At 37.7% G+C, this 16,272-nt stretch overlaps 1 protein-coding gene across 5 annotated transcripts in view; it reads left to right on the top strand.

Annotated features, from left to right (window-relative positions):
• The window catches only part of C2CD3 (C2 domain containing 3 centriole elongation regulator), a 146,852-nt gene that overhangs the window by 15,548 nt on the left and 115,032 nt on the right, over positions 1-16,272 (top strand). For all 5 annotated transcript variants that reach the window (XM_078058536.1, XM_036119521.1, XM_078058537.1 and 2 more), the window contains 4 exons: positions 6,277-6,500; positions 7,602-7,849; positions 15,154-15,286; positions 15,811-15,939. In XM_078058536.1, coding sequence (XP_077914662.1) covers positions 6,277-6,500; positions 7,602-7,849; positions 15,154-15,286; positions 15,811-15,939 — 734 coding nt within the window. The remainder of the gene's footprint in view (positions 1-6,276; positions 6,501-7,601; positions 7,850-15,153; positions 15,287-15,810; positions 15,940-16,272) is intronic.

Here is a 16,272-nt window from a genome sequence, read left to right as displayed (position 1 = left end):
TCTTTGCTTTTGAAATCAATTCCTTTGATTTGGCTAAAAACTTGATACTTCCCTACCAAGTTATCAGTACCAGACGTTTTATATTTGATGGGCATTCATTTTTTTTAAACCATTTAAGAATAAAATATAGCTTTTATTCAGTTTCATAACAAAATAACTGTTCACAAACATGGCTGCCTTTATTTCCAAACAAAGGCAGTATCTTGGCACAGTAGTTTTTGAAGTTGGATTTTATTTCTTAGATATTCTTAAAATTTAAGAATATTTGAACATATTTAAGCTTAAGTATTGTACTACACTGCATTAACTTCCATGTTACACTTTCAGTGTAAATTGAGAAAGGCAAATTGAACAGTGTTGGTTTTTATAACATTTGAAATCAAAAAAGTCTTTTGGGGATGTTGGTCTTTAGCCCTACAGTTTTAGAAATGTATTTCATACCATCACTTTGATATCTAGAAATCCTATTTCAGCATAAAAAATATAGAAAAGTAGGTTAGATGGTTCTTTGCCAAATAAATTTTCCAAATATACAGTCATAAAGGAATGAATAAATTGAATCTCATATTACATGATTCCTTGTGAATGCACTTGCAGATAAGTAATTGAATAGTTTATATAGTCTATAATATCAATTAAAATAGTCCTGTATTTGATCACTACTTGCTGGTGATCTGAGGCTGGGATTTCTCCTTCGAAAACATAAACCAGGTGACTTCTTTTAACTCAAGCAAAAACATTTAACACCACACACAGCTTCATTCCCCCTAGTATTCATGTAGTAATAACAGGTTGCAATACTGCTTATCCAGTTTACCAAGCAAAATGTTGACTACAGGAGTTTAATTTATTTATGTGTTAATTATATATATATGTGTTGTTTGATTTTTAGCTTTTTAGATGAAGTAAACAGGACAGTGAGTATGTTTATGGTTCTTTGTCTTGGCAAAATGTTGCTACTTTGAATTTAAATTTTGAAACAAGTCTGTTGTCAACAAAAAGACATCATTCCTTGTTATCAGTCTTTTTTTTAAGATTTTATTTATTTATTTGAGAGAGAGAATGAGTGAGAGAACATGCGAGCAGGGGCAGAGGGAGAGGTAGAAGCAGACTCCCCTGCTGAGCAGGAAGCCCAATGCGGGGTTCGATCCCAGGACCCTGGGATCATGACCCGAGCTGAAGGCAGATGCTTAACCGACTGAGCCACCCAGGCACCCCGTTATCAGTCTTTAATAAACTTTTTAAGACATTTCTCAGTTTGGAGAAATACCATTTCCTGGGACGCCTGGGTGGCTCAGTCAGTTAGGCATCTGCCTTCGGCTCAGGTCATGACCCCAGGGTCCTGGATCGAGTCCCACATGAGGCTCCTTGCTCAACAGAGAGCTTGCTTCTCCCTCTGCCTGCTTTTCCCTCTGCCTGCCACTCCCCCTGCTTGTGCTTGCTCTCTCTCTGACAAATATATAAATAAAATCTTAAAAAAAAAAAAAAAGAAATCATTTCCTTGATTTGTTTGCCATGAGCATCTCCTCCAAAAGTTTTTCACTCACATAAAAATTCTCACTGATACTCTAAATAAACACAGCTGTCAGGGAGTTGTTTTTATTTGTGTTCTTATCAGCTACAAAGAAAAATACCACAAATTATTTAACATTTTTATTCAGCTCACCTTATAAGTTTGTAGCCATACCACTAACATTGGGAACAACTATAATATTAATTAGATGTACATATGCAAATGTTGTTTATTATTCACAAATTCTGCCGCATTCTTTAATAAATGTTATCATCTATAAGAGACTTTGATACCTTAAAGTTTTTTTTATCTTAAATATATAATTTTATGTCACGGGAGTACCACTTATTTTATTTGCATTTAAATAACAAACCCTATTTAAAATCAGTACCTTTCTGTTTACTCCATTTTTATCATGCATCTTTTCTACATAGTAATTATAATCCTATTGTACTTTGTTTCATAATGCTATCTTTGACAGTCACATTTCCCCCCCACGACAGTTACATTTTATTTGCCTTATTTCACCATTAGGGATATTCTCTTCCACAAAGAAATAAGCCTTCTGACATTTCTTTTGCAAATCATGGGGCTCTGGTTATCTCTTTCTTGGACAAAAGAAATATTTCACTTTCCTCTTGATTCTACTGTAAGAGAGACCACAGCCCATAGAACCCAAAGACAGAATAGTATAAACTCTATATACATTAATTTGACAATTTAGATGAAATCAGTCCATTCTTTGAAAACCACAAACTACCAAAAATCACTCAAGATAAAATATATAACCTGAATAGACCTGTAATTATTAAAGAAATTGCGTTTGCAGTTTAAATCCTTCCAAAAAAGAAATCTCTAAGCTAAGATAATTTCACTGGTGAATTCTTCCAAACATTTAAAAAAAGAAATAGCACCAATTTTCACAATCTCTTCCAGAAAATAGAAGAGGAGAAAATACTTTTAACTTATTTTATGAGGCTTGCACCACCTTGATAGCAAAATAGAGGACAGTGTAAGATCTAGACCTAAAAATAAACCTAAAAATCCTCAAAAAAAAATATTAGCAAGTTGGTTCCAGCAGTATATAAAAAGAGTAATGAGACCATGTCCAAGTGGGGTCTATCCCAGGAATGCAAGGCTATCTCAGTCTTTGAAAATCAACCAATGTGACAAGCCATGTTAACAATAGAATAGGGGCGCCTGGGTGGCTCAGTCAGGTAAGCATCTGCCTTTGGCTCAGGTCATGATCCCAGGACCCTGGGATCGAGGCCTGCATTGGGCTCCCTGCTCAGCGGGGTGTCTGCTTCTCCCCCTCCTTCCTGCTCATGCTCTCTCTTACTATCTCGGTCTCTCAAGTAAATAAATAATGTATTTAAAAAAAAATAAACCACAGATTTAAAAAGAAAAAGAATAGAATACTACCAAGTCAGTAAAAAGGCATGAACTACTGATACAAGCACCACATTGATGAGTCTGAGAGGCCTTATTCTGAGTGAAAGAAGCCCATCTCAAAAGGTTACATACTATATATTTCCATTTATATGACATTTTCAAAAAGCCAGAACTATAATGATTGAGAATAGATAGCTGTTGCTAGGGATTAGAGGTGAGGAGAGAGTGTGACTACAGAGGGATAGTCCCAGGGAGTTTTTTGGGGTAATGGAAATGTTCTCTATCTTGGTTATGGTGGTGGTTACATGCATCTATTCGTAGGTTAAAATTTATAGAAGTGTATAAACACAAGAATGTCCATTTTATTGTAAGAAAATAAAAATTTTAAAAGCCCCAACCAACCAAGTGGGATGATAAACAACAGTTATCACTCTGCCTCATTGGGACATGGCTGGGGTCTTTTCAAATTGGAACATGTACCCTGACTAAAGCCACTAGTCTACTTCAGCTAATTTTTGCCACATTGGAATGGAGACCCAGCATTGTTAGATCTTGTGATTTTTTTAAGATAACCAGAATCCCAAAATTTTACATAAAATCTGGTATTTTAAAGCATTGTTAAATAATTTTTAAATTTTTTAAAATGCTGTGTTGACCAGCATAAGTTTGAAAAATAGGCATACTAATATGCAATCATTGATACTGATAGATGTTGTAGTAGGTGATTGTAAGCAGCTTAGTGCTAAAGAGAGCCTTGAGTCATTGAGAGAAGAATGATGAATGTCCCTAGGGTTGCTCTGTTATGGATGTGAGAATCTTACAATAAGTTTATGGTATTTGTGGATGGCATGGGCTTCTGAAAAGATGTGAACTCTTTAGGTGATAGAATGATGGTCTGGGGAAGGCACCAGAAAGAAATAAGTCAACTTCCTTTATCCTGGCTAGTAAAAGAAATAGTTTCCATTGGAGAAGACTTTGGAGAAATTGGGACATTTTAAGAAAGAGATGTTCAGTTGAAGTGATAAGTTAGTTTGTATAAATAGAAATCCTACAGGGCTCCATGAAGGGGTTGGCAGAGGAGTGAGCACAAGGATGAACCATGATTGAGGAGGAACATGACTGAGGTGGACAAGAATGATGATCTGGGAGATGAATATAGGAGTATATTGGGTACACTATGTGGAAGCAGAGGGTTTAGAAGTGGCAATCCCTTGGACTTGTAGGAATTGTGGGAACAATATTCTATTTTATACCTCTAAAGCTTGACTCATGCTCTTCCCTCTGTCTGGAATGTTTTATCCCAGTCTCTCTCAGCCTTACCTGTATCATTCATATTTAAGATTCTAAATCCAGATGTTTATGTTTCACTTCTGGAAACCATCCCTGGCACTCCTTCCTCACCTCTTCCCCAAGTTCAGACCCCTATTTCTCTTACCTCCCAATATACATCCCTATCTCAGAGCTCACCATTTTATATTAAAATTATTCTTTTTAAGTTCCTCTGGATCAGGTTCCACGTTTTCTTCATCCCTTTGCCTCAGGCCGGTAGCACAGAGCCTGGCACTGAGCTAGTATCAACAAATATTTGAGGAGTTAGGCTAGCACATGTTTTGATTGTAAGATTGGTGTGGCAGGTACCTGGACTTTCTTCTTCCTTTAAGGGCCACTGGTAGTATAGGCCTATGAGCTGTTTTGTGATTGGTTCAGATCTGCTTAGAGAAAAAGCAAAACTCAGTAGCCAGAGAGCAGGTCATTGTTAAGGCCAGAGACCTATGCCTTTATGCTCAGTGTCTTCTTTGTTTCTAAAATATAGAGACAGTATTTTGGGAAATGATGAATGGTAAGGGAATGCTTTCTGACATTTACACTGGGCAGCCAGAACTTTCTGTGATGCTATTATAGTGATCACTACACAGAGTATTTATCCTACTGCATTCCTGTCATTTGTCTTTGTAGAAAATCTTGGTGGTGAATAGATTTAAAGGACTTTATGTTACCTGTTCAAGAACAAAATTCTCATCAAGACCCAAGGGTATTTTATTGAGTCTGTACCTTGGCAGTTTCTCTGCACAAATTATTCCATTGACCTTTCCAGAGACATCTTAAAATATCTAACTGCAACCTTTCCTCTTTGTGTTAGGCCCTTCATCATTATTTGACTGTTGGGCTGCTGGAACAATTCCTTCTGCTTTCTCTGTCATTGTAATTGAACTTTCAACACCATTATTCTTTTCTTTTGTGGTATATTCTTCAATTTCTTTCCTAAAGTTTTGCTTTAGACTATTTTTTTAGGCTTTGTTCTTCCATTAGGCTTTTCAGAGGACTGGAGAGCCATTTAATAGAGAACCTGAACTCACAGGAATGAGATGATAAAAGAAGCTTCAAGTGATTACTTTTCATATTAATGTTTCTCCTTCTTCACCCTGCCTCATCTCCAGCATAGAACTAAGGTCTTATTTTTCTTAAATAATGAACAATAAGGATATAGAAGATGTTGTTATTCTTTTATTCATCAGACATAATAATTAGGCATTATTAAGCATAATAGACTTGTACACCAAGTGTATACTATGCTAATTAGTCCATACAAAAATGAGAAAGACAAGTCCATGCCTTCAAGGAATTAAAAATCTAATCATTAGGGTAATGAATAAGCTAAAAGTTACAAATACCTCCTGTAAGCTTTTTTTTTTTTTTTTTTTGAATCTTCAAATAGAACAATACACTTTCCTGACAGAGTTATATCATCACATGACCTTCCCTGTGTGAAGAACTTAGCACACCTTATGACCTGTAGTAAAGAGTTCAATAAATGGGGATTATATTGATGGATAGATACAGAATAAGTGGAAACATAAAGAAGGGAATGGCCATGACATCTCTACCTGGACACAAAGAAGTTTTCACAGGGGCACCTGGTGGCTCAGTCGATTAAGCGTCTGCCTTCAGCTTGGGTCATGATCCCAGGGTCCTGGGACTGAGCCCCACGTCTGGCTCCCTACTCAGTGGGGAGTCGGCTTCTCCCTCTCCCTCTGCCCCTCCTCCGCCATTCGTGTGCGTGTGTGTGTGTGTGTCTCTCAAATAAAAATCTTTAAAAAAAAAGTTTTCACAGAGAAAGTAATACTGGAGGAAATTGCATATACAAGGCATAAGGGAATGAAACATAAGGAACATTTAGAGAAGCCTAAATAATTGGTATATCTACAAGAGAGGGATAGAGGAGGGGAGCAAAGCGAGAGGTGAGGCTTCTGCAGGAATTTGAGCTTGATCCTACAAGGAATGGGGACCATTAATTTATATTAAGCAGGGAGTCTTAAAATTAGTCAATACAAAAGAAAATTTCTGATATATTACATGTATGTCTCTTTCAGGTCTCACTTGCCCTGGAGCCTCTGTCAGAAACTTATGACAGCTACAATCCTCTTCCTACTACCGATGTGAAAGAAAATGTGCTTTTATCTGAGCAGGAATTCAGAGAATATACTGAACCCAGCAGTACCCAGTTTCTGGTTCCATCAAGGCCCCATAGGATGCCTACCACCAAAATTGATGGAAAAGAGTTAGCAGCTAACAGTAGTAGATCAACCACTCCAAGGTAATTACCACAGTCTGTCAGCTAACTCCCACTGTACTCAGAATTTCTGTTCTTTATTTGTGTTTGGATGAAAGACTGAAAGTAGTCATTCATTCAGCAAATAAATATTAAGTAACCACTGGTATAGAGAGGGATTGCTGTCATTGCTGATTAGGATTATGTGTGGGGGAGTCATTTGGTACTGGACTGCCAAGGTACCAAGTCTGTACCAAATACTGGGCATAGAAATTAATAAGAAACAATTCTTGTCTTTGAGGATTGCTCACAATCTGGTGAGGAGGCCAATGTACAGATAAATAAGTATAACTAAGTCATATACAGATGCCAGGATAGATACCCATGAGGGTAAAAGGGAAAAGGGCAGTATTTCATGAAACAGGATGGACTAAGAGAAATAGATTTTTATTTATTTATTTATTTTTAAGATTTTATTTATTTATTTGACAGAGAGAGACACAGCGGGAGAGGGAACGCAAGCAGAGGGAGTGGGAGAGGGAGAAGCAGGCTTCCCACTGAGCAGGGAGCCCGACGCAGGGCTCGATCCCGGGACCCCAGGATCATGACCTGAGCCAAAGGCAGATGCTTAACAACTGAGCCACCCAGGCGCTCCCAGATTTTTATTTTAAATAATTACAAAGCATTTGCTTTGTGTCAGGCTCTGCACTGAGCTCGCTCTTTCTTTTTTCAAGATTGATTTATTTGAGAGAGAGAGCACACACACTTGCATGTGCACAAGTGAGGGGAGGGGCGGAGGGAGAGAATCTTCAAGCAGACTCCCTGCTGAGCACAGAGCCCAACATGGGGTTTGATCTCATAACCTGAGATCATGACCTGAGCTGAAACCAAGAATCAGACACTTAATTGACTGAGCCACCCAGGTACCCCAACTGAGCTCTTTATTTCATAATCTCACTTGAGCCACAACCATACAACTGTAGGTAAAACATTATTATTTATCTCATTTGGGAGATGAAAAACAGATTTACAAAGTCTAAGCTACACTGCTATAAACTACTGATACACTTTCTGTCTCTGACAAAGTGAAATGTTACCATAATGGGTAATATAATATTGCTAAAATTCTCCTTTATTTTATAACAGGGGAAAGGACCACTTGTACTTTGCGGAAAACTCAGATACAATAAAGAGCTCTTTCTTTGGACTACAACACCATCTTAATTCAGGACAGAGTTTAGAGTCTATGACTCTGAAAGGCAAGGCCCCACGGAAGCAGATGTCCCTTCTTAACAGTTCTGAATTCCAGCCTCAAATTAGGACAGTGGCCAAGAGTCACAGCGACTCATGCATTCTTTCTTCAAACAACCCCCCTACCAAGGACCTTCTTTCAGGTATGTACGTATTTGTGAACCAAGACTAAGCTGTATTTATTGGGATTACTCTGCTTGTTAGCCAGTCTTCAAAGAGAACCAACACTTCTGTTTGAAATAAATAACCAAATAAAAGTGAGTGATCTCACTAAAGTTCAGAATTTCTCACTATTTAAAGGCAGCTCTATTAAACCAGTAAGTTACTTCTAAATAATTACTAGGTGCTTACAATTGTAGGTTTAAGGAAGGAGCCATTTAAAATGAACCTAAATATGGGGGGGAGGTGTTTATGATAGAGAAATATTATTCTTTATTTTGTCCCAAATTAAGGCAAATACAGTTTTTATCTCATCAGCAGATTTACCTGTACTATTGTGCGGAGGCTAGTACTAAATCTGCTTCACATTCTGAAGATTCTTGGCCTCAGTGGGAACATTCAGTGCACAGCAACTGCTAATCTTAAGTCTGGGAATTAAATATGACTTACAGCCAAGCAGAAATAGAAAGGAGTCAGTTTACCTGTATAAGGGCTTAAACTGAAATAAAGAAACCCAAATAGGATTCTTTAGGGGTAGTATTATAAAAGCAATCGAGATACCTTATATGTCATGCTCAACCATTTATCTCTGTGACATCAGGAGCATGACAGGGATTTGTCTCCATCCTCACTAGCAAATTTCCAAAGTAGAGTATCTGCAGCACTAATAGAAAAATCTTTAAAATAACTATATGGGTACATAATTTACGTTAGTAAGGATATTTGTTTCATGAAGAAAGACATTCTATTCATATTTTTTCAGCTGAAATGTCTGTGAATCCCCTGTTTTTGAAAATATACTCTTATTACACTCTATTAATTTTATTTTTTTATTTTTTATTTTTTTTAATTTTATTTAAATTTAGTTAATTAACATATAGTGTATTATTAGTTTCAGAGGTAGAGTTCAGTGATTTATCAGTTGCATATAGCATCCAGTGCTCATTACATCAAGTGCCCTCCTTAATGCCCATCACCCAATTACCCCATGCCCCCACCCACCTCCCCTCCAGCAGCCCTTGGTTTCCTATAGTTAAAAGCCTCTTATATAGTCTATTTATTTTAATCTTCAGTGCAGCCCTAGGCTACATTAACAAGAACAGATTGTTCCATTATACTGTACTGCCTGCACTTGGCAACTCACACCTGAATATTTTGTGTAGGCACCAGACTTTGAGAAAGATATTTGTTCACTCATTAAGCAGTTACTTATTTAGTACCTATCAAATGTCTGGCATTCTTCTAGGTGTCAGGGATACAGCCATTTAAATGAAAAAAAAAACAAAAAACAAAAAACAAATTTCTGCATTATGGATCTTGTATCCTAGATGGGAAGACCAATAATAAACTGGATAAATAAGTAAGTATATAGTGTTAGATGGTGATAATGGCAGTGGGAAAAAAACGAAGCAGGGCACTTAAGAGGAGGGGATGTTAGTTTTACATAGGTTGGCAAAGGAAAGCCTCACTAAGAAGGTAACATGAAAGTAAAGATCTAAAGATGAGTTCCTTCTAAGGAGAGTAACTAGGTTTATGAAGGGACTACCAAGAGATATTAAGCATCACAAAAACAGCTGCCATTTATTGAGCATTCATTATGTGCTAGCTACTATGCCAAGTGCCTTATACACAGAATCTTACAAAAACCAAGTGAGGTAGGGATTGTTATCACCATTCTAAAATGAAAACACAGGCTCAGAATTAGGGAGCTCCTGTCCTCTCAAAGGGAGAAGCTGCTCTTTAGCTCCAGTTCATTATTGTCTTTAGACTCTAAGGTCCTCTGCTTTATCCTGCTGTAAGTTCATTGTTTACCTAGGCCTGCCTTTTTTTTCTTTTTTCCTTAAATCAAGACTTTGCTGGCCAACTGTTGAGGCCAAACAAAATATGACAAGTACAACCCATGGGCTGCCAATATGCAACCTCTTCCATGAGAGTTATGAGGATCAGTTGGCTTACAGATGATACAAGACAGATTATGACTCAGTCTGAGTTAACAATAAGACCTGTGCAGAATGGGAAAGGACAGCTTCAAGAGGTAGTGAATTCTCTATCACTGGAAAACTCGAGCTAGCTAACCATCCTGATGGGACTTTTACAGATTGTATTGCATCATCAAGTGGACAGATAAGAGCTTTTAAGGTCCCTTCCAACCACAAGATTCTGGAGGACTAAGATTAAGTGGTTCATTCTAGTAAGTAGGTCTAGAGCTGAGATTATGAGACGGATCTAACAAATACATAAATATAAATATCTTCCTGGTCTTTATTGGACTGACATGACACCAGAAAAGGGGTACAGAGCTGAATTGGTCAACCAGCTAGTGTTTATGAAACACGAACTACACATCCTGCTTTTGAGAGTTGGGTTTGGAATAGATAGCAAGGAGTTGGAACAAAAACCAGAAGCTGTACATCTCCCTATGTTTAGCAGGGGCTGTACCCATGGCATATGGGAAATAAACAAAGGAAAGATTTGTCCTGAACTCACCTGGGTGCCTTCTTTTGTGTTCAGGGAATGATTATTGAGTTGAAGTGTAGGCTGATGCCATGACAGCTCTTACAGTGTAAGTACCAGCTTCCCCTTGAGAAGGGGAAATCAGATGTTTTTTTGTTACCATGCCTCAGACTTCAGAAAAGCTTTTCCAAGAATGGCTGTTTCAACAACCAAACCACTTAGAGGCCAATGAATGGACCACCTGTGCTCAGATTTGTCCTACTTGTTTTCCTCAATGTTTATTTCCTTTTTAAAACCTGCTTTTGGAAAGTATCTTAAGTACTTATTACCATTTAGATGTAAATCACTGTTTAAGTCACTTTTGAAATATTACCATTCCCAGAGGAATTTTTATTTAACAGGGATAAAAACTTTAAGCCCAATTTAATTCAAGAAGTATCTTTTGAGTGAGTCAAAACAAAACACTGACCTATCTTTTAGGTCAGTCATTGTTTTTAGTATTGGGGTTGCAGTGATAAATAAGATACAGTCTTTGACCTTAAGGAATTCAGTCTAGTAAAGGAAACTGACTCTAAAGGAGATACAGTACAATTATGTCTGATATAAGCAACAGTGGAAGAACATTTTATCAAATGTCCGGTATATACTAGGCACTGTGTGAGATACCGAGGATACAAAAATCAACAAGAACCAATCCCTAGTCTCAGAGTTCACTGGGTGAGATAGACAATTATAATACTGAGTGATAAATTCTTTGATGGAATTAAATACCCAGAGCTTTGAGAACACAAAGGAAGTATTGTGTTTAAGGAATTGAAAATAGTTGGGTATGGTTAAATTATAAAGTACCAAGATATTTATTATCTCTCCAAAAACATTTTGGGTATCAATAGAAAAACTGTCTTTCTACATGGCCCTGAAATCAAATGAAGTTTGATCAACACAGCTCGTTATTATCCACTTTATTCACAAAACATTTGAGTGTGCCCACCTCATTTGAAGAACTTTAAACTATATTGAGTAAAGCCAAGGGCCAACTAGAAACGAAAAGAAGGGTTTCTGGTCACATAGCAATCTTTAGCCAAATTTCCAATGCCAGCAATACCATGTTTTCCTTTCCCTTTCTCATTGAGTAAACAAGATAGTCATTTTTTGGCTGAATCTCAAAGAGATTAAAAAGAAAAAAAAACATATGGGCACCTGGGTGGCTCAGGCAGTTAAGCATCTGCCTTCGGCTTGGGTTGTGATCGCCAGACCCTGGCTCCCTGCTCATCGGGGAGTCTGCTTCTCCCTCTCCCTCTGCTGCTTCCCCTGCTTGTGCTCTCTCTCTCTCTGTCAAATAAATAAAATCGTTTCAAAAAAATACAAGGAATTCTGAATGAATATTGTGCAGCCATTATTTACATAGAATAAAGTTAATGTATATTAAGTGAAAACCAATTTCAAAACAGTATACAAAATTTTGCAAAAGAGGAAATGTATATATAAATACCTGTGTATTTATGCATAGATTTTAAAAAACTGTAACAGTATTCCTGGGTAGTAGCATTAATGGGTATATTAGTTTTCTGTTGCTGCATGACAAATTATCACAAATTTAATGAGTTAAAACAATATCCATTTATTAGCTCACAGTTCTGTGGATTAGAAGTCCAACAAGGTATGGTTGGATTTTCTGCTTAAGGTATCAGATGTCGGTCAAGCTAAATTCTTATCTGGAAGCTCTGGGGAAAAAATGCATTTCCAAGTTCATTCTTGTTGACTGAATTCAGTTCCTTGCAGTCGTAGGACTGAGGTCCCATTTCCTTGCTGACTATCAGCTCAAGCCACTCTTAGCTTCCTAGAGGCCACTGCATCTCTTGCCATGTGGTCCCCTCAATCTTCAAGACAGCGATGATACATTAAATCTTTCTCATGCTTCAAATCTCTGATGTCATAACCTGCAAATAGCCAAAGAAAACTCTGCTTTTAAAAGGTTTGGGCAACCGGGACGCCTGGGTGGCTCAGTCGGTTGAGCGTCTGCCTTCGGCTCAGGTCGTGATCCCAGGGTGCTGGGATCGAGTCCCGCGTCGGGCTCCCTGCTCCGCGGGGAGCCTGCTTCTCCCTCTGTCTCTCTCTCTCTCTCTCTGTCTCTCATGAATAAATAAATAAAATCTTAAAAAAAAAAAAAAAAAAAAAGGTTTGGGCAACCAAAATGATCTCCCTGTCTTAAGGTTGACTGATTTGGAACTGTAATACTACATCTGTAAATCCCTTTAAAGCAGTACCTTTAGATGAGTGTTTGAATCAGAGAGAAGATATATGTACACTGGAGTTGGGAATCTTGGGGGGAACTGTCTTAGGATAGTTGGTTGATAGAATGGTTGATCTTTATTTTCTTTTAGTTTAGTTGTGTTTTCACTGAACATATTATTTCGGGTCTTTTTTTTTTTTTTCCACTTTGTAAGCTATATTTTGAACTCCTTGTACTAACAAATGTTAGATGTTTATGGATCTTCTTGGCTTCTTTTTTTTTTCTTGGCCTAACCACCATATCATCATCATCTTCTCCTCCTTCTCCTCCTCCTTCTTCTTTCTTGAGAGAGAGTGCATGTGTGCATATGTATGCAGGGCAGGGGGCTGAGGGTTGGGGGAGCAAAGAGAGAATCCAAAGCAGTCTTCATGCCCAACACAGAGCCCAAGGTGGGGCTCCATCCCACAACCCTGAGATCATGATCTGAGCAGAAACAAAGGGTTGGACATCCACCCAACCAACTGAGCCACCCAGGTGCCCCTATATCTTCTTTCTTTTCAGAAGCTATAAAACTCTTAAGAGAATGGACGGATACTTGGTGTCTAGTCTCAGTTACCTCCAAAGCAACTCTGGAACCTCAGGAAAAAAAATATTTCCCACAGTTCCTTGGAATAATGCCAGTGGCCCTAAGCTTTTAAAAAGATGTCCAAGAACTAAAGTGGGTCATATATTAGCCGGTACAGTTGGTGGAGCATGAAACTCTTGATCTCAGGGTTGTGAGTTTAAGCCCCACATTGGGTGTGGAGATTACTTAAAAAACTAAAATCTTTAAAAAAAATAACAAAATTATTGGCTGTGAAATCATTCTCGTTATACAGTGTGTATAACTTGGGCAAGTTACTTATCCTCTGTGCCTCAATTTTCTTCATCTGGAAGATGAAGGAAATAGTAGTATCCATCTCAGAGAATTGTTAGGAGGATTAAATGAGTGAATATATATAATATACATAGAGTAGTGCCCAGCATGTGTTGAAGAGTTCAATAAATTATTATTGCTGTTATTGTTATTTTTACTCAGGAATGGGGTAAATTTTACTTATCAGAAAGTCTGAAGACTTCATCCTGACTTTTCTATTAACCTGCTGTATCATCTTAGATAAGTCATGGAAATTTTTTGGCATTTTTCATAAAAGTATGAATTTGGAATAGATTATCACTGTAGCTTCTAACAGTTTAGCTGGTATAGTTGTTAGTGTTTTTTGGATAATAGTGACATTAACTATTACAAATAATAAAAGAATTCAGTATGGTATCTGGATACAAAAATAATTATGTAGACATTATTAACTTTAATATGTACAAAAACCCGTTGGAAGAGTCAGTGCATTCATGTAATGACTCCCATTACATAACAACTCTGGAGAGATTGACCTCCCTCCAGAATAGACTTCACTGCTGTAATGCCAACATTTAAAACAGTCCCATCATATGGTGGGAATGCAAGCTGGTGCAGCCACTCTGGAAAACAGTATGGAGGTTCCTCAAAAAGTTGAAAATAGAGCTACCATATGATCCAGCAATTGCACTACTGGGTATTTACCCCAAAGATACAAAAGTAGGGACCCGAAAGGCTACATGCACCCCAATGTTTATAGCAGCAGTGTCCACAATAGCCAAACTGTGGAAAGAGCCAAGATGTCCATCAACAGATGAATGGATAAAGAAGATGTGGTATATATATACAATGGAATATTATGCAGCCATCAAAAGGAATAAGATCTTGCCATTTGCAACGACGTGGATGGAACTGGAGGGTATTATGCTGAGCGAAATAAGTCAAACAGAGAAAGACATATATCATATGACCTCACTGATATGAGGAATTCTTAATCTCAGGAAACAAACTGAGGGTTGCTGGAGTGGGGGGTGGGGTGGGAGGGATGGGGTGACTGGGTGATGGACACTGGGGAGGGTATGTGTTCTGGTAAGCGCTGTGAATTGTGCAAGACTGTTGAATCTCAGATCTGTACCTCTGAAACAAATAATGCAATATATGTTAAGAAAGAAAAAAAGAAGAAGAAGAATGTAGCAGGAGGGGAAGAATGAAGGGGGGGAAATCGGAGGGGGAGAGGAACCATGAGGGACAATGGACTCTGAGAGGCAGACTGAGGGTTCTAGAGGGGAGGGGGTTGGGAGGATGGGTTGGCCTGGTGATGGGTGTTGAGGAGGGCGCGTTCTGCATGGAGCACTGGGTGTTATGCACAAACAATGAATCATGGAACACTATATCTAAAACTAATGATGTAATGTATGGGGATTAACATAACAATAAAAAAAATTAAAAAAAAAAAAAGAAAATGGGATTCGAAAAAAATAAAAAAAAATAAAAAAAAAAAATAAAACAGTCCCATCATAGAAGCTCAGTAAACATTTATTGTAAAGTGAGGGTCCTCAAGAAATTCTCAAGCTAGTGGGAAAAGCAGACAGGTAAGTCATTACAATATACTATGTTAAGTCCTGTCATAGAAGAAAAAGTGCTGAATATTGCAAGTATTGCTGTTGGATTTTAGATTTTCCATGTTCTGCTTTTGCCTTCTTCAGCTCTGTTAGAACAAGGCAATAAACTGCGTAATGCCATGGTGATTTCTACAATGAAATCAAGCCCAGATACTAGCATGTTGTTGGATGAAGTTCATCCTCCTATGAAGGAAGATTTTCTTAAAGCCTCAACACAGTAAGTTACAGGATAAACATGATTCCTAACAGTTCATTTCTTAATTGTTGCTAATGTATATTTTTTGTTAAGTTATAGATTTATTCAGCAAATAATTTTTTTTTTTTTTTTGCTGACAAGTATCCTTCCTTTATTTATTTATTTATTTATTTATTTTTTTTTTTTTTTAATTTTCAGCAAATAATTCTTAATGTGGTGGAAAGGAAGCCTAAACTGGAGTTTAGATACTCAAAATCTAGATGTACTGGCACTGGCTAAATTCTTTGCTCCCTGTGAACTGGCATGCTTATATGGATAATGGGGATATTCTCTCCTCTCTCTCTTACAGAAATGAAATTAGAGACTAAGGTAGAAAAGGGCTTCGTAAATTGTGAGGTTTTATATATATTTAAGGTAGTTAAGTCGGAAGGATCTTAAGTGTTCCATGTTGAACCATCTCCATGTACTATCTCTTAGCTCAGTTAATTCTGATTTAGATTTTTCCTGTATGTTAGCCACTCAGAAAGTACTTTTCCACACCACAGAATCAAAGCCTTGTCTAGGAACCAGTTTAAAGACCACATAGAAGATCACCTCCTCCCTCCAACTGAGAATACATTTTGGAAACATGACACAAAAGATGATACCAGAGCTATACAGTTGCTGTTGGGCAGGTAAGGACTTTTAACTATCTTCCTTCCTTTTAAATTCTTCCTTCAATTCATTGTGTGTGTTTTTTTTTAAGAATTTATTTATTTATTTGACAAAGAGAGACATAGTGAGAGAGGGAACACAAGCAGGGGGAGTGGGAGAGGGAGAAGCAGGCTTCCCGCTGAGCAGGGAGCCCATGTGGGACTCTATCCCAGGACCCTAAGTTGAAGGCAGACGCTTAATGACTGAGCCACCCAGGTTCCCCTCATTGTGTATATTGTTAACAGATTTATCTTCTGAAAGCAGCACTTCCATGGGGTAGCCAAATCATTCCCTTGGTTACTCATTGCATACTA

This window comes from Halichoerus grypus, chromosome 11, assembly GCF_964656455.1.
Source record: "Halichoerus grypus chromosome 11, mHalGry1.hap1.1, whole genome shotgun sequence".
Taxonomy (NCBI): domain Eukaryota; kingdom Metazoa; phylum Chordata; class Mammalia; order Carnivora; family Phocidae; genus Halichoerus; species Halichoerus grypus.
The sequence above is the reverse complement of the archived record's forward strand: the minus strand, read 5'-3'. Positions and strand labels throughout refer to the sequence as shown.